The sequence below is a fragment of the Triticum aestivum genome, chromosome 5A (assembly GCF_018294505.1).
Source record: "Triticum aestivum cultivar Chinese Spring chromosome 5A, IWGSC CS RefSeq v2.1, whole genome shotgun sequence".
Lineage (NCBI taxonomy): Eukaryota > Viridiplantae > Streptophyta > Magnoliopsida > Poales > Poaceae > Triticum > Triticum aestivum.
Genome location: NC_057806.1, coordinates 687,527,963 through 687,551,427, shown reverse-complemented (window position 1 = coordinate 687,551,427; position 23,465 = coordinate 687,527,963). Strand labels below are relative to the sequence as shown.

The 23,465-nt window shown below is 46.1% G+C and overlaps 1 protein-coding gene and 1 long non-coding RNA gene across 15 annotated transcripts; one reads left to right on the top strand and one right to left on the bottom strand.

Moving 5' to 3' along the window:
* Positions 1-1,215: 1,215 nt before the first annotated feature.
* On the bottom strand, positions 1,216-3,539 carry LOC123106009 (12-oxophytodienoate reductase 1). Its single transcript, XM_044528205.1, has 4 exons — positions 2,726-3,539; positions 2,311-2,582; positions 2,025-2,198; positions 1,216-1,941 (listed from the first exon to the last, which is right to left on the bottom strand). Exons 1-4 carry the CDS (start codon positions 2,788-2,790, stop codon positions 1,355-1,357), a joined length of 1,098 nt encoding a protein of 365 aa, XP_044384140.1. The 5' UTR covers positions 2,791-3,539; the 3' UTR covers positions 1,216-1,354.
* A 1,675-nt stretch (positions 3,540-5,214) lies between these two features.
* LOC123106010 (uncharacterized) lies at positions 5,215-12,743 on the top strand. 14 transcript variants are annotated; one of them, XR_006451164.1, is made up of 10 exons: positions 5,215-5,757; positions 5,904-8,183; positions 8,267-8,466; positions 9,420-9,448; positions 9,571-9,725; positions 10,232-10,400; positions 10,928-11,223; positions 11,490-11,496; positions 11,578-11,804; positions 12,365-12,743. It is a non-coding gene; the product is annotated as an uncharacterized lncRNA (long non-coding RNA). The 14 variants fall into 14 exon arrangements; XR_006451163.1 differs by lacking the exon at positions 11,490-11,496 and having other exon boundaries at positions 5,216-5,504; positions 5,710-5,757; positions 11,629-11,804; XR_006451162.1 differs by lacking the exon at positions 11,490-11,496 and having other exon boundaries at positions 5,216-5,504; positions 5,710-5,811; positions 11,629-11,804.
* Positions 12,744-23,465: the final 10,722 nt, after the last annotated feature.

Below are 23,465 nucleotides of genomic sequence, written 5' to 3'. Positions count from 1 at the left end.
TGCGGTGCCCCCCTCCACCATAATCCACCTCGGTCATATCGTAGTGGTGCTTAGGCGAAGCCCTGCATCAGTAGCATCATCAACATCGTCACCACGCTGTCGTGCTGACGAAACTCTTCCTCGAGCTCTACTGGATCGTGAGTTCGCGGGACGTCACCGAGCTGAACGTGTGCTGAACGCGGAGGTGCCGTACGTTCGGTGCTGAGGATCGGTCGATCGTGAAGACGTACGACTACATCAACCGCGTTGTTATAACGATTCCGCTTAACGGTCTACGAGGGTACGTGGACGACACTCTCCCCTCTCGTTGCTATGCATCACCATGATCTTGCGTGTGCGCAGGAATTTTTTTGAAATTACTACGTTCCCCAACAGTGGGGTGGGCTGGAGTTTCACTCACTCGCGTTGCCGCGAACCAAATATAAGAGAGATGAAAGTTCTTCCCTTCTGCAGGTTATCTACCGACGTACGGGAACACTCAGTTTATGGTCGTCTCTACAACATGTGGAGAATAGGGACCTGTTTACAGACGTGTGTACACACTTGGAGGCCACGATGAAGGATACTTTTACCCGAAATGGATGGCAACATGATCTTCGGATTGGCCCTCCTACGTCTTAGGCATTACATAGTCATGATTACTTGTATTCCGTCTTTTATTTTATTTGGATCTTGGACTTGGTTGTTGCGCTGCGCATCTTAGTTTTGTAGAGGCCAGGTGTAATGCTTAAACCTTTAAGTAATAATGCTCCATTTATCAAAAAAAAATATAAGATAGATAATGGGCAAGTTTTAAGGGTCAAAAACTCAAATTTAGTTAAGTTTTGGCCTTTTGGTATAAGGTATCTGCAAGTTGGCACTTTTTTTGTGTAAGCATAGTCGACGCTGCAATGGAACTTCGCCGGGCCGCCGGAAGCATAGTCGATGCTGCAATGGAACTTCGCCGGACGCCGGCGGTGCTGCGTTGCAGCTTTTATCATGTCGTGTGGTCCGCCATGAGAGCTGCATTGGAGCTTGGCCGGGTTTTCATTGGTGCTGCATTGAAATTGTTGCACGCTTTTACTGCTAGGTGGCATTGCTGCGATCGGACGGTCAACTATGCACAGATCTGTCGGTTGACTAGCCGGATGATTTCTGATTTCTTTAGGAAATCATGATTCGTAGCAGCGGCCCATAAAAAATATTCCCCATCTCCTAGCCTGATTTTGTGTGCTATGCAAGGTCCAGCGTGAGCTTTGAGTTACTTCTTAATCAACGATGATGGTAGAACTCCCAAGTCCCAAGCACGACAACAGTAATAAGTTCAACAAAAAAAAAGCACGACAACAGTGAACCAACCAGTTAGCTACGTTAGCTAATCCTCCGGATCAAGAAAAGGGTAGTCGGTGTAGCCAACAACAGGATCAGAGGTGTAGAACGTGCTCCTGTCATACTTATTCAGAACTGCGTTCCTCCCGAACCTCTCCGGCAGGTCGGGGCTGGCCAGGAAGAGCCGCCCGTACGCCACAAGATCAGCGTAGCCTTCGACGACGGCCTTGTCCCCTTCCTCCCGGTCGTACCCGCCGTTCACCATGAAGGTCCCCCTGAACGCCCTCCTGAACGGCAGCAGGCGGCGCGGGATCATCCGCTCGTTGACGCACATCCGCGGCTCGATCATGTGGCAGTAGAGGACGCCGAGCCCGTTCATGACGCCGATCACGTGCAGCCCGAGCGCCTCCGGATCGGAGTCCACGCAGTCGACGTAGTCGGCGAACGGGGAGAGGCGCACGCCGACGCGGCCCGCGCCGGCCTCGTGGCACACGGCCGCGATCACCTCCGCGGCGAAGCGGCAGCGGTTGTCCAGGCCGCCGCCGTAGGCGTCAGTCCGGTCGTTGACGCCGTCCTTCATGAACTGGTCGATCAGGTAACCGTTGCCCGCGTGGATCTCCACGCCGTCGAACCCTTCGACCACCGATGATGATCAGCGCCGCAGACTACGTACATAGCAAAGATGAGGAGGACATGCATGGTTGATCATTCATTACCAGCTCTCATGGCGTTCCTAGCGGCGATCCGGAAGTCGTTGACGATGTGGGGTATCTCCTCCGTCTCCAGCCTTCGAGGGGCCGCGAACTCCAGGACACTACCGTCATGGAAGACCTCAGGCGTCACCTGCTTATCCGTGCTCGACACCGGAGCTTGCCCATTAGGCTGGAACTCTGTATGCAACATGATTGAGACTTGACACTTTGATTCATCCATTCGAAAACGAACACGATAGGTACGAGAATAATCCTTTGAAAAGAAAAAGGTACGAGGATAATGTTCTACCGGTGGGCGAGACGCGGCCCGTGTGCCATATCTGGCAGAAGAAGACGGCGCCCTTGGCGTGTACGGCGTCGACCACCGGCTTCCACGCCTCCACCTGCTCCGGGCTCCACAGGCCGGGGACGTGCGGGTAGCCCCGCGCGGCCTCGGACACGGCGCAGGCCTCGGCGACGAGGAGGGCGCCCGGCGCAGCCCTCTGCGCGTAGTACACCGCGTTGTGCGGCTGGGCGAGGTTCCCGTACGACCTACACCGCGACAGTGGAGCAAGGACAACCCTGCGATGTGTTGTTCATGGCCGCGTCAAGTAAGAACTACTAGTACCGAAGATGGATGATTCTCAAGGAACGATGGGAGACCGGAATGGCATGGCATACTGGGGCCAGCGAGCACTAACAACCGAAGAAATAAGTTAACTGACCTGTGCGCAAGGTTGAAGCTGCCCATCTTGTATTGCGTCAGGAGAGGAGTCGTCGTCGTCTCCATGCTTCCACCGTCGTTCCCGCAGCACGGCCTTCTGCGTCAGCGAGAGTCGTCGCGTGCTCGCCGCTGCTGGCCTGCTGCTTCTTCCCGCTACTTGTACTTACTTAATAACGATCGAACGTGAGAGGAGACGGAGTAGTCCTCCACCTTCAGGGCTAGCTCCAGGCTGTTTAAATCTTCTGTTGCGATCATGTTGACATCGCCTTCATGTAAATCTTCTGTTGCGATCTGGTTGACATCGCCTTCGAATGGGGTTTGTCTAGATGTGTGTCATAATTATTGCATGTCTAAGAAACTCAATCAATCATAAACAAAAAAGAAAATAATAATAAAAATAAATAAATACCCACACGAATCTCTGCATAAGATCAATAACATAGGGTCTAGATATGTAATACTTATTTTTTGCGAATACGCAAAGCTTGCATATCATTTCATTGATAGTAAAAGAGAAAAAAAGATGACATACATGAGAAAAGAAAGAGGCACCACACAAGCTGTGGGAAAAGCAAAGAGGAACCCAACTCAGCAGAAAACTCTCCTACCTCGAACTCCAGCCGGCAAGGCAAAGAGATGAGATACATGATATCTAGAAAATGTCACGACTATCGCCGGGCACCACCATCGCACGGCCACGACTCCATGACAAGCCGGATCAACGTACCCCACCTATACTCCTAGAGGATCGGCAAGTGGGGTGCAGGACCTGGTCGGACAGGAAGGAGAAGCCATGGATAGAGCATCGTTGAGGTCGTACATTGCGCCCTACATGACCACACCATTGGGAGCAGCCCAAACCAACAAAACGTCCAATATCTTCAAATTCAACACCAAACACATTGCGAGCAACCAAAACAGCGCCTTCATGAAGGGTACGACGTCGAGACGCCGCCGCTGTCCGATCTGGAGAACCAAACCAAGGGTTTCCCCCGGTACTCGAGTAGGGACACGGAGAAGAGGCCATGTCAGCGCCTCCAAGAAGGGGACGACACCTGCAGGTGTCGCCGCCGCCAGCATCGGCAAACGGAGTAGAGCTTTCGCCCCGGCCAAAGTCCGAACAATCCCAAGAACCGTTGGATCAGAATTTGAAGACATAGCAACCAACAGCAAGCCAGGACCACAACCATCGTAAGAAGAGCCACGCCCATCACCAAGAAAGGTGACATCGGGCGCCGCCGGACGCTCCACCGCCGAGAACCACCGCAGGCCAGAAATGGCCAGGGAGGCACGAATATGCTGCCATCAGCACACCACGGCTAGCCCGAGAGCACGAGGCATGGCCGGGATGAGGCTCCACTGCCGGGAGGACGCCGGACAGCAGGAGGCTAGGGACGCACCACCACGGCCAGCCTGAGAGGACGAGACATGGCCGAGACGAGCTCCGTCGCCGGGAAGACGCCGGACAGCCGGAGGGCAGGGGTGGGTGGCCGGACGTGGTGGAACGCAGCAGGGGGAGGGAGTTGACGCGTCGCGGCGGGCAACGCCGATGACGAAGGCGGGGAACACCCGCGGGAGACGCGGTGACGCAGACGGGAGGGAGACGCCGCCAGATCAGCCACTACGTGGAGCCACATGAGGGAACCGCCGGAATCGGCACTGGGAGGAGCCACGGGAAGGAGAGAAGACGTCGGATCCGTCGATAGGAGGCGCGCCGCCAGCCGCCAAGAGACCAGGCTGCAAGTTGCGGGACCCCGCAAGAGAAGAGTCGCGCAACAAGGGGACACCCCGCCGGCGCCGCTGCTACGCGAGCTTCGCCCGGTGGCGGCGGAGGCGACGGTGAGGGTAGGCGCTAGAGGGGGGACCGGTGGCGGGTGACTGCCGCCCGTGTTGCCTAAGTTAGGCGACGTGGGGACCGAGCCATGTATATGTAATACTAGTTTAAAAGTGCGCGTGCATTGCAACAAGCGAACAATAAAAATTCACAAAAATTATAATGACCATCATAAAACAATTCAAGTTAATCAGATTGCGCCAACTAATGTAAATCCTACAAATCAAATCAATATTTAAGAATATAACTCATGCAAGAAAGAGAAACCTGAGCTTAGAAAAAAAGAGTAACATGCACACCATCCTGCCTTAATGGACGCTCCTTCTCGCGCTGCTAGTGGCCACCGCTGTGCCTCCTTGGCCTCGTGGGCAGATGTAGGGAAGAAGCAGATCCTGAAATCAAGGAAGCCGTGGACGGGAGTAGCCGCTCAGGAAAAAGAACCATCCAAAAACATTTAATATTATTATAAAGGTTGCTACAATTTTCATAATGTTGGCAGAGGCTAGAGCTACCATCCCGACATTCTATTGCTACATATCTCTATTCCTAATGGAGCAGTTGGTAGCCTCCGCCGGTCAATTTTCGTCCCACCTTTATTGGTTTTTTCGTCCTAAAAAAATCTACGAAATTTCGTAGGTTAACCAGGAAAAACCCTCCGCTCGATCCACCCCTCGTGCGACCGCTCTCTTCCCCTCTCCTCCCGATGCGGCGCTGCCCCCATCTCTTGCTCCTCCGCCGCCGCCGCCCCTGCTTCCCCGATTCACGCATCTCACCCTCCCTCCTGCACTAGCATCCGCCGCCGCCAGTGCGTTGGCTGCCTCCCTCCCCCATCGCCGGCCACCTCTCGCCCCCATAACCGGTCGCCGCCTCGCCGACGACCCCGCCGCCGGGCAGGAGGAATGCTTCCACGCCTTCAACCTCCGCATCCACGACGTCGTCCTACAAGGTCGGCCCCCCATCCTCCCCACTGCCCGACGATGCCTCCCCTTCCTCCTGTGTCGCCTCCCTCGACCGTGTAGGCACGTCGACATAACCTGGACGCCGTCACTGCATTGATCATGTAGATCAGGGTGCCTGCGACGTGACACAGCCGTTTTCTTCGGCCGAGCACTGAAAAGGGGCTGACGGCTGCATCGCCATGCCATTTGTAGCTCAAGATTTGTAAGCCGCACAAGGTCATCTCTGCCGCTTCACTTCTGGTTCGCCTCTCTGCTCCTCCCAACGCATCTATCTCGTGATTTCAATAACTGAAGGTGCTGGTGGCCATCCTTGCCCTCTTCTCCTTCCCGTCCCTGACCTGCCATCCTCGTCCTCACTCACCCTGATTGGTGTTCTTGTGTTGCAGGGTTGAAGGTCAAGGTCGGCGACCTGTATGTCCACAAGTTGTCCCATGGCTGTTCACTGTGGGATGTGATCGAGAGGTGAGGCCTCTTTGCCTGTTGAACAGGTGCAGGGCCTCCCGCTTATTCCTACTTTCTTGCAGTCAAAGGACGGGGTTCGGTGAAACCAGAGCAAACTAAGGTCTATGGTTATCTCCCGAAAAAAGGGTGTATGGTTATTTTAATTCCCTGTTCTTTCTTTTAGAAAAGTCACTGTTATTCGTAGCCATATGGTACATGCATGTGTGTCAAGTTTCATTTGTAATAAATTACATTAGCTGAATTTAAACAGATTAAGTTTCCTAATGCAGGGCAAAAGCATAGTGTATTCAGTTTGATATTGTTCCCGTATTTATTTGTTCTGGGCATAGCTAAACTCTCAAATTGTAAAATCAATTTGTCCAGTTTACATATTTTCAATCAGAAGTCATCTTGTTTTGTTCATAAATTGTGTCATTTATAGTTTAACTTAACTCGTCATGTAATTATCTGTTTCTACCTATTGGAGGGCATAGCACATAACCTGTGGGCCAATGGGCTGAGGTTTTCAAATGTTATTTTACCCCTCGTGTCTATTATAGGCTAGATACATTTCTGCCATCTTATTAAGTACTCAGATTTCTATTTAATGAACTCAGATTTAAAGACAATAGTCCTTTCCCAATAATAAAAGATGTATTTTATGAGGTAGTACAGTCGTAGACTTTTCTTATGTTCTGATTTGTCATTCCACCTCACTGAAAGAGCTTGTAAATTTGTAATTGGTTCAACAAATAGCATACACTTTCTTTCGGTTTGAATAGTCTGAACTTTGTAGCTCAGCGGCTACTTTGCGGGTGTATTTAAATCTTTTGGCCACACTAGGAAAGGGCAGACTATTTTAGGTGATAAGTCGGTTGGTTAATGTTGTAGTCCCTTTTTTATTGGAATGTTTTATGTTTCTGTACATTAGTTTTGGTAGAAAATCCACATCTACTGTGGCATCTCTTCCGTTTTTGGTGTTCTCCTGAAAGAGCGAAGGGGCAAAGGGTTTCTTCAGTATTGCACAAGACTTTGATCTATCTGGTTGGTTCTGCTTCAGCTGGGGTTATTGGCTTATTGCCGATGTTTCCCTCTGCTCTATGGAGGCAGCGGCATATGTAGGATCCTGAATTGGGGTGTAAAGAGTAAAAGAAAAAAAACTCCACTAGACACGCACATTTTTCTTTTGAGGGGTACCCAGCCATGTGCGTATGCTCGAGCTATAGAGAAAAAAATTGTTGCTCACTCTGGAACCCATTGATCAATCGGGGGAATTGCAGTTCTGGTCTGATGGCCTTTTACGTGCTAGGCCAGCTGCTTAGTTAATGGCTTGAGGGGGAAATATAAAGGGTGTTAAATGATAGGAGGTGGGCAGGGCTGCTTTGCTACAAGGCACTAAATTTTCAGATTATTATAGCTAGCAAACTACACATATATGTATAAACCTTGGTCTGCAATTGGTAGTAGTACTTGTTTGTTACTGAACTTTGAAATTGGTTTGCGTAAATTTGGAATATGTCTTGACATATTTTACTCGGCCGCGGTTCAGCTGTTAGGTTTGCTTCAAAATTTTACTTTCTGTGAGTTTCTTAGGGCATCTGATTCCTAACAGCCCTCTAATGGAATTCATTATGCATATGCATTTCTCAATAGGGAACAAAGGAAAAACATCTATTATTACTAGGTAAAAAAACGCGGATGACAAAGTGAACCAAAAGCAGGCTCGAGGTTTCTTGTCCTAAGCACCTGACCTGAGATAGCTTCTAAAAAATCCATAATCAGAAAGGGTCAAGGAAAATTCATATGAGATCAGAATACAGTAGGGCATTGATCAAGCGATTTATTTAGAGGAGTATTTTATTACATGCGTGTGTAGTACGGGTTGTTGTTTCACAATAGTTTCCATGGCCTCTAAGCATCATTATTCATGTGTGAACTTTCAATATTTGTGATTTTGGTTCTGGTTGCATAAGAATTTATCGAATGCTTTTAGGATCCCAGCAAAGAAGGAAGCTAATAATGATGGACATACCTAGCATTTTCGGCCCCGGACATAGGTCCATTACTCTCTACGAGGGCATAAATCATCATCCAGATCCAGATTCCATTTTCAGGAATAAGACCGTCGCACAGCTGGGATGTGGCAATGGTTGGATATCCATTGCGCTTGCAGAAAAATGGTGCCCTTCCAAGGTTGGTGTCTCTTGTCCCGTCCGCTATCTCAGGTCAGGTGTCATTATTCATGTGTGAACTTTCAATATTTGTGATTTTGGTTCTGGTTGCATAAGAATTTATCGAATGCTTTTAGGATCCCAGCAAAGAAGGAAGCTAATAATGATGGACATACCTAGCATTTTCGGCCCCGGAGATAGGTCCATCACTCTCTACGAGGGCATAAATCATCATCCAGATCCAGATTCCATTTTCAGGAATAAGATCGTCGCACAGCTGGGATGTGGCAATGGTTGGATATCCATTGCGCTTGCAGAAAAATGGTGCCCTTCCAAGGTTGGTGTCTCTTGTCCCGTCCCCTGTGGACATTTATCTTATGATCCTCGTTACGTAAGTGGGAACTGCAGCAGTTTCACATTTGTTTATAAAAGTGGGAGCTCCATAGTTAGATATTTACCCAGGTTTGACGATATGATACTTCACAGACTTCTGATAATCTGCCGACAGTCTAAGTTAGTCGGAGCATCTGAGAAAACAATATATGTCCCCCTCCCCTGGTTTTTTCTCGTCCTGCCTCCCACCTCCCAATTCCCCCGCAGTAACGATCCCACCTCCCAGTTTCGTCGGTTTTTTTCGTCGATTTTTTATTCGTCCCCCTCCCACTGGTTTTATTCATTTTCATGCTTGATGTAAAGTTTAGTGTTTCTTTCCTTCTGTTTCATGGTAATGATGCGTTGGATATGCTTTAGTGAATGGAGGAATCTGAGAACACATAGTGATTTAACCTTACCCTGTTAAATGCTTACATGCATGTTCATTCTGTTCAACTAAAGATAACCACGATTATAGGGATATTATCTTTCTACAAGCATGTTTGTGCGTAGGTATAAACATGATTCTCACCACCCTTCCTAATTCGTAATGCAAATACTTGACTAATGTTGGATCTTGCATATGCAATGAATACTAATGAAGGCCATGTGCCTTTCTTATTTCATGCACTCTTTGCCCAGTTACCTACTTAGAGTTTCAGTTCGCTGCACAATTATCGTGCCACTGAAATATGTAATGTGAAACCCGCTCCCATCTGTTCTCATTTTATAAGAGTGCAACTTTTTATATAACAGGACCCTTCCAGGTGTTAGATTTATAGTTAATTACTACTTAGTTTACTATTCAGGATGTTCACACATTTTTCTTGGGTACAATTAATAATTTTCATTCTTTATGTAGGTTTGGAGATGACACGTACTAAAAATCTAATTATTTTCTCTTGTCGTTTTTTGTAGTTAATTCAAGGAGGACCCTACATCTAAAGGTAACAGAGCAGTTTATATCATAATTCCATTGCTAGATTTCTAGAAGAATGAAAAAGGGAGAAATGGTTGTTTCATTTGGTGTGCGAATCTGGTTTAAAGTGTGCCTGCTTATATCTGGCAGATCTTGGTTGCAAAAGTATATCAGGAAGATCTTGGTTGCAAAAGTGATCAGATATACTCCTCTGTACCAAAATATAAGACGTTTTTCTCAGTTCAATTGAACTGCAAAAATATCTTATACTTTCGTACGGAGGGAGTAATAGTCAACACAACCAGGTTGGTTCTGTAATTAAATGCCTAGCTAAGATCTTGTAATTTTGAATCAAATAGTTTGACTACACAAAGAATTATATTTACTTTGTGTAAGATCTTGTAATTCTGAACTATTCTAAATCAAATATTTTGTCTACTATTCTATATAGGTCTTAAGTAGCAAAGCTAGGCATTGTACATAATTTTGTTTTGCTTTGGATTTCAATTAACTTGGAACTGGGGGAGAAGTTAACAATAAGGTTCATGTCTACAAGGTTGGAACGTTGAGATATTAGGAACTGTGCATTAGTACTCCCCGTGAAAAACCGACCGGCAGGGAATGAGAATAGCCCACGAACTCCAGATTTTTTGATGGGTTTGTATTTGAATTTCTGTGTATTGATAGAAGTTTAAAGAAATATGGATAACAGTAAGCACATCATCCATACACACATGCACTCACACATGGTCAGTACCACCACTATCCTAATCATTTAACTACTGATTGGTTTTAATAACATTTTTCCCAGGCGGGGGCACATGCCATTTTTTCTCCTTCACCATGGACCCTGAATTTGCTGAACTCTGGGCGTGTCGATGGGCTGCTCAGCTTACATGTGAACTGGACGTGGCAAAGCTTATCCTGGAGACGAACTCAAAGCTATGAAAATTCATGTATACTGATTATCGAGCATTATGGTATGTTTTCCTCGAGACTCAATTTGTTATGTCCAGAGGCATGTCTTTCAGAATAAATGCAGACTGTATGTTTACTCATTATCGTGATCTTTGTATATCTGTAACTACACCATACAGCTTGAGCCACTTGATGACCAACCTGCAATTAGATGTTACAAATATAAATGCAATATGTTAATTCTAAGGTGGCATCCAATTCCTAATAATTCATACCTGAAATAAAATTGTGATTTATTCGCTATCTTACTATCATATCCGCATCGAGCACAACCGAACTCCTCTTATATCCAGTGAGGCCAACTATCCAGAATCTTGTCACCATCTTAAATCCATTGATGTTTTTCTGTTAAAGGCTTTGTTCTATGTACATACTGAAATTAGCAAAGCCAAACTTTTAATCTGAAAATATCACTTTATAGTACTTTGGTCTGTAAATGTGTTGCGTTGCTGTATTTTAAAGATGCGGTTTGTATTGGAAAAGATTACATTAAAGATGGTGTCGATCCTGATGACGGGCTGCCTTGCAGAGCAAGGGACGGGGGTACAAGGCATGGTCTGCGGCGCCGCACCTTGTTGTTCCCTGCCGGTGGCGGGCGAGCTGCAGTGGCGCTTCTCTGTTGCGTGGCGAGGGACGGGGGCGGAAGGTGTGCATCTGCAGTGCCACTCCTGGGGCACGCCTCTCCGGCGACATTGCCGGCGTACACAACATACCTTACTACACGGGGATTTCATCTCTGAACTAAATATTATGTCCGAAGACTGAAACATCCAGAAGATTTATTGAGACTATTCATTGATGGTCTTTCTCTACTACACGAGGAAGGTAATTTATGTGCTTCCTTTTCCATTTCAATGTACCGTTGTGTTATTTCGGTTGAGAAAATAAAGTTTCTACATATTTTCATGGCTTATGAAAGGTAGCTGAGATCCGTTGTTTTATTCCTACTTATTGAGGAAATTTCTGTGAAGCTAAAGTTGAAGTTGTTCATCTTTTTTTCTACAATTTAGTACTCTTGACATAGTTCTAAAATTTATCATTTCAAAAGATCAGTGTAGTAGTGCAGGCTAACAAAACCGTATTTTCTACAGGCCTGAGGTAGACAAACATAACAACTGATGAAAGAAGAACATATTTGTACCTTGTTGCCCGCTGACTATATGCATGGTTGAATTGTAGTATGTGTGATACATGAGAATAATGTAATATGAAGTGAAACATGGTGGATAGGGCTTCGTGAATGAGCTGGCGGAGAAGATGTCAGTGGTGGAAGCGGAGATGTTATAGAAGATGTTGCGGGCGGTACCGGAGGAAATGGCCAAATGGGGTTCCTCGGAGCCGACAAGAAGGATGCTGCAGCGGCACATATTGGTTTCCATTTCCATCCAGAGAAGAACTTATGAACGGTATGTGCGCGATCCATTCATTCTTTCGTTTGATCCTTCCTTATTCCCCTCAACTCAGATTCTTTTTCTTTTGCACTTACATGGTTTTTATGGATCAATAAATTTAGTGACATTAATGGCAATGAGAATATCATATATCCATAAACTTCACATTGTTGTTTTTCAGCAGAATATGATGTTTGTCTCTTTTTCATATGGACTGCAATATGGTCGATGGTAGCTTGCTGAATAGGTTAAGCGAGACCCAAGACATAATTTCATTCCCAGAGTTTGACTTGCTGAATAGGTTAAAAGCCTACTACAAAATATATTAGACACGGAGTTTGTAAGGGTTACATGTATGCAATTTACATGGGTCTATCTAATGTTAGAGTTTCATGCCTCTAATTATTTGTATTTATGTATTCTAGCTATGGATACCAGTAGCATTAGTTCTTTTAAAGTACTGCATTTATAAACTTTACTATTTAGATAATGTATATGAAAATATCAAGTAATTATAAATGCCATTTATGATCACAAACGATCTTACCGGATGATTGTTTTCATGGCCTTCAAAGAAGAGATATCCTAGAAGTTGAGTGCAGTTGGAGGGGCCTCAGTCCTTTTGAGCCAAGAAAAGTAGATGGGGCATGTCCAAGCTATGAATAGTAGATGGGAAAGTGTTGAAATATTTTGTGTTTCCATGGTTTGTAAATGGTAGGAGGTATATGTAGTAACCTGTACGGTTTCAAGTGCCAAATTTCATGTGTAAAAGTTTGCTAGGGAATTCTGATTGTAGAATCTTGAAATAAGGGAACAAAATCCTACATGTGTCATATATTTAATTAATGGATAATAACAACAGACATGCTTTCATGAGATGATTAATCTTAAGCATAGAAGGGCATCCATGTGCCACCTATCATTTGTAATGCATAATAAAGAGTTCTATGTTTTTGTGTTTTGTGCATTAGATCTGATCCTATATGTTACCGAATTACATTGTAAGTAAAGTGGATCTCAATATTTTTTGTATGTTATCAGCTATCTTTTCTATACATGTGAAATTCGATATGCAATTAGTAACAACTAACCTGCAATGAGTAGGAAGGCATAGTAATGTAATGAATAACCCAATATCGAATACTGATAATAATATCGACAAAACGTTCTTGATTTTTTAAGGCCCGTGGCAACGCACGGGCACTCTACTAGTACTATCAACACTTCAGTATAGCAATATAACTTGTATGTGGCATCGCCCAAAAAATTAGTACAACAAAAGGGCATGGAGTAAAAAAAACATGGTCCACAATCATCTACTGAAAAAATAAATTAAAAGGACAATGTTTTGTGTACCCACATGGGGATCAATGTTTTGTTTTAATGTTCTATGAAGCGGATGTGGCTCATGCCTCATGACATTTACAAGAAGAAAATTAAGAACATCTCTAGGTGCTAGCACTTTGCAGGAGCCTGCAAATCCAGTTTGGCTCCTCCAGTTAGTTCATGGTGTGCCGCTGCCTGCAGAAATAAATCAAGAGCCAGCACGTCCTTCAATGCCCGGTAGTGCGCCTAGCTATACAAATTTCACGTATTACATGCCAGCTTCTATACCACATCCGATGAATCAGGGAGGCGTAGGAATCCTATTGACCCCGCATGACCTGTGCGATATGATCAGGTCATCGTGTAGGCACACCGAGCATGGGTGTTTGCTTTGTTTTTCTTGATTGTGATGGTATCTTTCCCACGGATATGAACGCGAGTAACCATACTTTTTTTGGATTTAAATCTTGCATGCCTCAACTTTTCACATACGTATCTCTCCCTCTTTCTTACATATTTTTTATGCCTCTATCTCCCACGTTTCTCTCACTTCTCATGTACCATTCTCTCTCATGTGTCTCTCTCAAACTCTCAGATCTCTCTTTCTCTCTCTATCCTCTATTTGGCTAACCCGGATAACATACTAAAAATCCTGGACGACCAAATTGAAAACTATGAAAATTTTGAGGAAATCATTTGAGCCTTCCTTCTATTTTATTTAAATTTCCTTTTCAAATTCCTTTTGAGCCTTTACAAAAATCCCATGACTTTTTCTACTTCAAGGTATACCTCCAAACTTTGCTGATATTTCTTCTATCTTTTTCCCAAGTTCCACCAAAAATCTTAATATTTTTGGACACTTATAAAACCTAGCCGTAGAGTTTGAATTTAAACTTTCAATCGTGCCTATTTATATTTTATGGATCAAGATCATTTTTCTGAGTCCAGGTAAAATAACCCCATGCCCAAACTCTTCTCCGAGACCTCCTTTTCTTTATTCAAATCTATGTTTTTTCAGAAATAGAAAAAAAAACTGAAGGAAGAGAGAGAGAGCAGCGCCAGCCATCACTAGCCGCCAGGGAGAGCCTCGCTCGATCCAGATCCCCATTCTTTCGATCCCCCTCATCCTCCTCTTCATCCCCAGCCACTAGAGACACACACACGAGAGAGAGGTTCGGCCGTCGCCGGCCCTCGCGCGCTTACCTCCCACCCAAAACGCCGACGCCCGATGCCGCCTCTCCGGCGAGCTCCTCCTCTTCTCCTACCGTTTCCCTTCTTGCGTCGTTCTGCTCGAAGCAGTCATGCTCTGCCACGGTCCGCGGCGAGCGTCGCTAGCCCCCCTCCTTCCCTGCCGCTCCCCTCCTCCCATGGTGCTCCTCTACCCTGTTGAGTACGAGGCTGGCGAGTCCTGCCGTCGCCCCGAGGCAATCCGTTGCCGTCCTTCTCCTCGTTCCCTTTCTCTTCTCTGCCATGGCCACCCGCATGAGCTCGAGCTCGCCCCACATATCCTTCCCATTGTCCTGCTTGTCGTCGCCTGGATCCGCGCCTCCCCATGCCCTGCAAGTCCCGCCACACCACCCTCCTGTGCATCGAGACGCGCCGCCGCCTCAAGTGCCTGCCTCGCCTCCCCGTGCATGGATCCGGTCGCCCTTGAACCATTCCGGAATCCGGCGTGATCTGGCCGGAGAATGAATGCCGCCGCGTCTGGTCTTCCATGCCGGCGTGGGCTGGTACCTCCCCTACCTACATCTTCGGCGCTGCACAACCCATGTTTTTTTAAGATTGAAACGTTTTTCTCAGGTTAAAAAAGGATTGCGGGTTAAATACTAAAAATGGCAGGGACCTTTCTGTAAAAAGGACGCGACGGTAAACCCAAGAGACTCAACCCGTGCTTTATTATTATTATATTATGAAAATAGACTTATGACACATCTAGATGTGGTTTAGCAAAACTGTTTTTAAGGCATTTCTAATTGATCCCTTATCCGGTCATAAGAAAGTAAATTTGACTTTTTCCCTATAAATCGCACCAAGCCGATCCCTTATAAGGGTTAGTAGAGTAATTTTCTTACTTCATCCCCATTCTTCTCCTTATATTTATTCCGGCTCACGACGGCCGAGTAAAATTTCCTAACCCTCGCTTTCTCTCCTCTGCCTCCTCTTCTGCCCCTCGCCCCACCGCCTGCGCGACCCCTACCCTGATCCGCCGCCCTAACTCCTCCCGATTGCTGGACGTGGTGGCCACCGGTCCCCTCCGCCAATCCGCAACGCGGATGCGCGCCACCACGCCCGTAGGCCATTGTCCGCTTCCTCAAGTCGCCGCCGCTCGGCTGATCCGCCCGCCGTCGTGTCCTTCCTCCAAGTTGAGGCCTTCCCGGACCTCCCTCCAGCACGGCCGCCCACGAGGACCTAGTTTGGCGTCCATCAGCGGTCGTGGAGGATGTGGCTGGCGGAAATTACCGACCGCGAGACCCACAAGCGGAAGTAGGTCGGCTCGTTCCACATGTCTGAACTCGCAGACATGGAATACGGCCGGTGGCAGGTCCGGTTGTTGGGGAACACAGTATTTAAAAAAATTCCCTACGATCACGCAAAATCTATCTAGGAGATGTATAGCAACGAGAGGAGAGTGTGTCCACATACCCTCGCCCCTCGCAGACCGAAAGCGGAAGCGTTTAGTAACACTGTTGATGTAGTCAAACGTCTTCGCGATCCAACCGATCCAAGTACCGAACGTACGACACCTCCGCGTTCAGCACACGTTCAGCTCGATGACGTCCCTTGAACTCTTCATCCAGTTGAGGCCGAAGGAGAGTTCCGCCAGCACGACGGCGTGGCGACGGTGATGATGAAGTTTACCAGCGCAGGGCTTCGCCTAAGCACTACGACGATATGACCGAGGTGTGTAACTCTGAAGGGGGGCCCGCACACGGCTAAGAGAAACTTGTGTGCCCTTTAGGCTGCCCCCTCCCACGTATATAAGGGGGGAGGAGGAGAAGGCCACTGATTGTGTTGCTCGGCCAGATTAGAAGTGAAATTCGCCTTTGAGGTTTAGGTTGGATGGTGAACTCCGTAGCTTATAGATTGTGGTTGTCCTCTTTGGATCAGTGTACTACTGCAGTTGCGCCAGTATATGTTGTTTTCATGCACCTGGTCTTTGGGTCAGTGAACAAGAGCTAGAGACACAAGGTGATAACACTGTTTCTGCCATTTGTTTCTTTCAGTTTTACTCATGGGACGCTGATGATTGATGGAGCAGGACCGCTACCGCTCCTCACCTACATAAAGCACGTGCCAGATCTGAGCCAGTGAAGGCACTGGTGCACGTGCGACGCATCATCGTTGTAATGGTGAATACCATATGAAGCCTCCTAATTTGTAGCGGTGCAAGTTGTAGCCTTTTTGAAGTAGAGCAACTTTGTCTGGTTGGCCTTCAATTATTTGTGCGTTGCTTGTGATCCTACTAGCTTAGTGTGTGATGTCTACTACACAACCTTCTTCTTGTAGACGTTGTTGGGCCTCCAAGTGTAGAGGTTTGTAGGACAGTAGCAAATTTCCCTCAAGTGGATGACCTAAGATTTATCAATCCGTAGGAGGCGTAGGATGAAGATGGTCTCTCTCAAGCAACCCTGCAATCAAATAACAAAGAGTCTCTTGTGTCCCCAACACACCCAATACAATGGTAAATTGTATAGGTGCATTAGTTCGGCGAAGAGATGGTGAAACAAGTGGTATATGGATGGTAGATAAAGGTATTTGTAATCTGAAAATATAAAAACAGCAAGATAACTAATGATAAAAGTGAGCGTAAACGGTATTGCAATGATAGTAAACAAGGCCTAGGGTTCATACTTTCACTAGTGCAAGTTCCCTCAACAATGATAACATAATTGGATCACATAACTATCCCTCAACATGCAACAAAGAGTCACTCCAAAGTCACTAATAGCGGAGAACGAACGAAGAGATTATGGTAGGGTACGAAACCACCTCAAAGTTATTCTTTCCAGTCAATCTGTTGGGTTATTCATATAAGTGTCACAAACAGCCCTAGAGTTCGTACTAGAATAACACCTTAAGACACAAATCAACCAAAACCCTAATGTCACCTAGATACTCCAATGTCACCTCAAGTATCCGTGGGTATGATTATATGATATGCATCACAAAATCTCAGATTCATCTATTCAACGAACACAAAGGACCTCAAAGAGTGCCCCAAAGTTCTACCGGAGAATCACGACGAAAACGTGTGCCAACCCCTATGCATAGGTTCATGGGCGGAACCCGCAAGTTGATCACCAAAACATACATCAAGTGAATCACGTGGTATCCCATTGTCACCACAGATACGCACGGCAAGACATTCATCAAGTGTTCTCAAATCTTTAAAGACTCAATCCGATAAGATAACTTCAAAGGGGAAACTCAATTCATTACAAGGGAGTATAGGGGGAGGAGAAACATAAGATCCAACTATAATAGCAAAGCTCGCGATACATCAAGATCGTGCCAAATCAAGAACACGAGAGAGAGAGAGAGAGAGAGAGAGAGAGATCAAACACATAGCTACTGGTACATACCCTCAGCCCCGAGGGAGAACTACTCCCTCCTCGTCATGGAGAGCACTGGGATGATGAAGATGGCCACCAAAGAGGGATTGCCCCCTCCGGCAGGGTGCCGGAACGGGTCTAGATTGGCTTTCGGTGGCTACAGAGGCTTCTGGCGGCGGAACTCCCGATCTATTGTGCTCCCGGATGTTTTTAGGGTATATGGAGATATATAGGCGGAAGAAGTACGTCAGGGGAGCCACGAGGGGCCCACGAGGGTGGAGGGCGCGCCCAAGGGGGTGGGCGCGCCCCCTACCTCATAGCCTCTTTGAAGCTTCCCTTACGTAGACTCCAAGTCTTCTGGGCTTCTTCTGATCCAAAAATAAGTTCCATGAAGTTTCAGGTCATTTGGACTGCGTTTGATTTTCCTTTTCTTCGAAACCCTAAAATAGGCAAAAAAAACAGAAACTGGCACTGGGCTCTGGGTTAATAGGTTTGTCCCAAAAATAATATCAAAGTGCATAATAAAGCTCAGAAACATCCAAAGTTGATAATATAATAGCATGGAACAATCAAAAATTATAGATACGTTGGAGACGTATCAGCATCCCCAAGCTTAATTCCTGCTCGTCCTCGAGTAGGTAAATGATAAAAACAGAATTTTTGATATGGAATGCTACCTAACATATTTATCCGTGTAGTCTTTATTGTGGCAAGAATATTCAGATCCATAAGATTCAAGACAAAAGTTTAATATTGACATAAAAATAATAATACTTCAAGCATACTAACTAAGCAATCATGTCTTCTCAAAATAACATGGCCAAAGAAAGCTATCCCTACAAAATCATATAGTCTGGCTATGCTCCATCTTCACCACACAAAATATTTAAATCATGCACAACCCCGATGACAAGCCAAGCAATTGTTTCATACTTTTGATGTTCTCAAACTTTTTCAATCGTCACGCAATATATGAGCGTGAGCCATGGATATAGCACTATAGGTGGAATAGAAGGGTGGTTGTGGAGAAGACAAAAAGGGAGAAGATAGTTTCACATCAACTAGGCGTATCAACGGGCTATGGAGATGCCCATCAATAGATATCAATGTGAGTGAGTAGGGATTGTCATGCAACGGATGCACTAGAGCTATAAATGTATGAAAGCTCAACAAAAGAAACTAGTGGGTGTGCATCCAACTCGCTTGCTCATGAAGACCTAGGGCATTTTGAGGAAGCCCATCATTGGAATATACAAGCCAAGTTCTATAATGAAAGATTCCCACCAGTATATGAAAGTGACAACATAGGAGACTCTCTATCATGAAGATCATGGTGCTACTTTGAAGCACAAGTGTGGTAAAAGGATAGTAGCATTGCCCCTTCTATCTTTTTCTCTCATTTTTTTATTTGGGTATTTCTCTTTTTTTATGGCCTCTTTTTTTCTCTTTTTTTATTTGGGCTTCTTTGGCCTCTTTTATTTATTTATTTTTGTCCGGAGTCTCATCCCGACTTATGGGGGAATCATAGTCTCCATCATCCTTTCCTCACTGGGAAAATGCTCTAATAATGATGATCATCACACTTTTATTTTTCTTACAACTCAACAATTACAACTCGATACTTAGAACAAGATATGACTCTATATGAATGCCTCCGGTGGTGTACCGAGATGTGCAATGACTCATGAGTGACATGTATGAAAGAATTATGAACGGTGTCTTTGCCACAAATATGATGTCAACTACATGATCATGCAAAGCAATATGACAATGATGAAGTGTGTCATAATAAACGGAACGGTGGAAAGTTGCATGGCAATATATCTCGGAATGGCTATGGAAATGCCATAATAGGTAGGTATGGTGGCTGTTTTGATGAAGGTATATGGTGGGTTTAAGGTACTGGAGAAAGTTGCGCGGTACTAGATAGGCTAGCAATGGTGGAAGGGTGAGAGTGCGTATAATCCATGGACTCAACATTAGTCATAAAGAACTCACATACTTATTTCAAAAATCTATTAGTTATCAAAACAAAGTACTACGCGCATGCTCCTAGGGGGATAGATTGGTAGGAAAAGACCATCGCTCGTCCCTGACCGCCACTCATAAGTAAGACAATGAATAAATAAATCATGCTCCAACTTCATCACATAACGGTTCACCATGTTGGGGATCGTAGCAGAAAACAAAAAAAATTCCTACGTTTCACCAAGATCAATCTATGGAGTCAACTAGCAACGAGAGGAGAGTTCATCTGCATACCCTTGTAGATCGCGAGCGGAAGCGTTCAAGAGAACGGGGATGATGGAGTCGTACTCGCCGTGATCCAAATCACCGATGACCAAGTGCCGAACGGACGGCACCTCCGCGTTCAACACACGTATGGAGCGGATGACGTCTCCTCCTTCTTGATCCAGCAAGGGGGAAGGAAAGGTTGATGAAGATCCAGCAGCACGACGGCGTGGTGGTGGATGCAGCAGTGATCGCAGCAGGGCTTCGCCGAGCTTGTGCGAGAGGGAGAGGTGTAGCAGGGGAGAGGGAGGTGCCAAGGCTTGAGGTGCGGCTGCCCTCCCTGCCCCCTTTATATAGGCCCCCTAGGAGGGTGCGCCGTCCAAGGGGGTGGAGTACCCCCCAAGGCAAGTGGAGGCGCCCCCTCCCTAGGGTTCCCAACCCTAGGCGAATGGGGGGGGCCAAGGGGGGCTGCACCAGCCCACTATGGGGTGGTTCCCCTCCCCACTTCAGCCCATGGGGCCCTCCGGGATGGGTGGCCCCACCCGGTGGACCCCCGGGACCCATCCGGTGGTCCCGGTACAATACCGGTGACCCCGAAACTTTCCCGATGGCCGAAACTACACTTCCTATATATAATTCTTCACCTCCGGACAATTCCGGAACTCCTCATGACATCCAGGATCTCATCCGGGACTCCGAACAACTTTCAGATTACTGCATACTCATATCTATACAACCCTAGCATCACCGAACCTTAAGTGTGTAGACCCTACGGGTTCGGGAGACAAGCAGACATGACCGAGACGACTCTCTGATCAATAACCAACATCGGGATCTGGATACCCATGTTGGCTCCCACATGCTCCTCGATGATCTCATCGGATGAACCACGATGTCGAGGATTCAATCAATCCCGTACGCTATTCCCTTTGTCTATCGATATGTTACTTGCCTGAGACTCGATTGTTGGTATCCCAATACCTTGTTCAGTCTCGTTACCGGCAAGTCACTTTACTCGTACCGTAATGCATGATCCCGTGATCAACCACTTGATCACATTGAGCTCATTATGATGATGCATTACCGAGTGGGCCCAGAGATACCTCTCCATCATACGGAGTGACAAATCCCAGTCTCGATTCGTGCCAACCCAACAGACACTTTCGGAGATACCTATAATGTACCTTTATAGTCACCCAGTTACGTTGTGACGTTTGGCACACCCAAGGCACTCCTACGGTATCCGGGAGTTGCACAATCCCATGGTCTAAGGAAATGATACTTGACATCCAGAAAAGCTACAGCAAACGAACTACACGATCTTTGTGCCATGCTTAGGTTTGGGTCTTGTCCATCACATCATTCTCCTAATGATGTGATCCCGTTATCAATGACATCCCCATGTCAATAGCCAGGAAACCATGACTATCTGTTGATCAACGAGCTAGTCTACTAGAGGCTCACTAGGGACACATTGTGGTCTATGTATTCACACATGTATTAAGATTTCCGGATAATACAATTATAGCATGAATAATAGACAATTATCATGAACAAGGAAATATAATAATCATTTTATTATTGCCTCTAGGGCATATTTCCAATAGTCTTCCACTTGCACTAGAGTCAATCATCTAGTTACATTGTGATGAATCGAACACCCATGGAATTCTGGTGTTGATCATGTTTTGCTCTAGGGAGAGGTTTAGTCAACGGATCTGCTACATTCAGGTCTGTATGTACTTTAGAAATCTCTATGTCTCCATTTTGAACACTTTCACGAATGGAGTTGAAGCGACGCTTGATATGCCTGGTCTTCCTGTGAAACCTGGGCTCCTTGGCAAGGCCAATAGCTCCAGTGTTGTCACAGAAGAGAGTCATCGGGCCCAATGCATTGGGTATGACTCCTAGGTCGGTAATGAACTCCTTCACCCAGACTGCTTCGTGTGCTGCCTCCGAGGCTGCCATGTACTCCGCTTCACATGTAGATCCCGCCACAACGCTTTGCTTGCAACTGCACCAGCTTACTACCCCACCATTCAAAATATACACGTATCCGGTTTGTGACTTAGAGTCATCCAGATCTGTGTCGAAGCTAGCATCGACGTAACCCTTTACGACGAGCTCTTCGTCACCTCCATAAACGAGAAACATTTCCTTAGTCCTTTTCAGGTACTTCAGGATATTTTTGACCGCTGTCCGGTGTTCCATGCCGGGATTACTTTGGTACCTTCCTACCAAACTCACGGCAAGGTTTACATCAGGTCTGGTACACAGCATAGCATACATGATAGACCCTATGGCCGAGGCATAGGGGACGACACTCATCTTTTCTCTATCTTCTGCCGTGGTCGGGCATTGAGCCAAGCTCAATCTCGTACCTTGCAATACAGGCAAGAACCCCTTCTTTGACTGATCCATTTTGAACTTCTTCAAAATCTTGTCAAGGTACGTACTCTGTGAAAGACCAATGAGGCGTCTCGATCTATCTCTATAGATCTTGATGCCTAATATATAAGCAGCTTCTCCAAGGTCCTTCATTGAAAAACACTTGTTCAAATAGGACTTTATGCTTTCCAAGAATTCTATATCATTTCCCATCAACAGTATGTCATCCACATACAATATGAGAAATGCTACAGAGCTCCCACTCACTTTCTTGTAAATGCAGGCTTCTCCATAAGTCTGCATAAACCCAAACGCTTTGATCATCTCATCAAAGCGAATGTTCCAACTCCGAGATGCTTGCACTAGCCCATAAATCGAGCGTTGGAGCTGACACACCTTGTTAGCATTCTTAGGATCGGCAAAACCTTCCGGCTGCATCATATACAATTCTTCCTTAAGGAAACCATTAAGGAATGCCATTTTGACGTCCATTTGCCATATCTCATAATCATAGAATGCGGCAATTGCTAACATGATTCGGACGGACTTCAGCTTCGCTATGGGTGAGAAAGTCTCATCGTAGTCAACCCCTTGAACTTGTCGATAACCCTTAGCGACAAGCCGAGCTTTATACATGGTCACATTACCATCCGCATCTGTCTTCTTCTTAAAGATCCATTTATTTTCTATGGCTCGCCGATCAACGGGCAAGTCAGTCAAAGTCCATACTTCATTTTCATACATGGATCCTATCTCGGATTTCATGGCTTCCAGCCATTTATCGGAATCCGGGCCCGCCATCGCTTCTTCATAGTTTGAAGGTTCACCGTTGTCTAACAACGTGATTTCCAAGACAGGGTTGCCATACCACTCTGGTGCGGAACATGTCCTTGTGGACCTACGAAGTTCAGTAGCAACTTGATCTGAAGTTTCATGATCATCATCATCAACTTCCTCTCTAGTCGGTGCAGGCACCTCAGGAACATTTTCTTGAGTTGCGCCACTTACCGGTTCAAGAGGTAATACTTCATCAAGTTCTACCTTCCTCCCACTTATTTCTTTCGAGAGAAACTCTTTCTCTAGAAAGGACCCATTCTTGGCAACAAAGATCTTGCCTTCGGATCTGAGGTAGAAGGTATACCCAACAGTTTCTTTAGGGTATCCTATGAAGACGCAT

Excerpts from the sequence above, each read along its gene's own strand:
- LOC123106009 (XM_044528205.1), bottom strand. The coding sequence starts at position 2,790 with ATGGAGACGACGACGACTCCTCTCCTGACGCAATACAAGATGGGCAGC. Across the intron at positions 2,199-2,310 it reads GGGCCGCGTCTCGCCCACCG|AGTTCCAGCCTAATGGGCAA; the intron begins GTAGAACATTAT and ends TGTTGCATACAG. Across the intron at positions 1,942-2,024 it reads TAGGAACGCCATGAGAGCTG|GGTTCGACGGCGTGGAGATC; the intron begins GTAATGAATGAT and ends CGGTGGTCGAAG.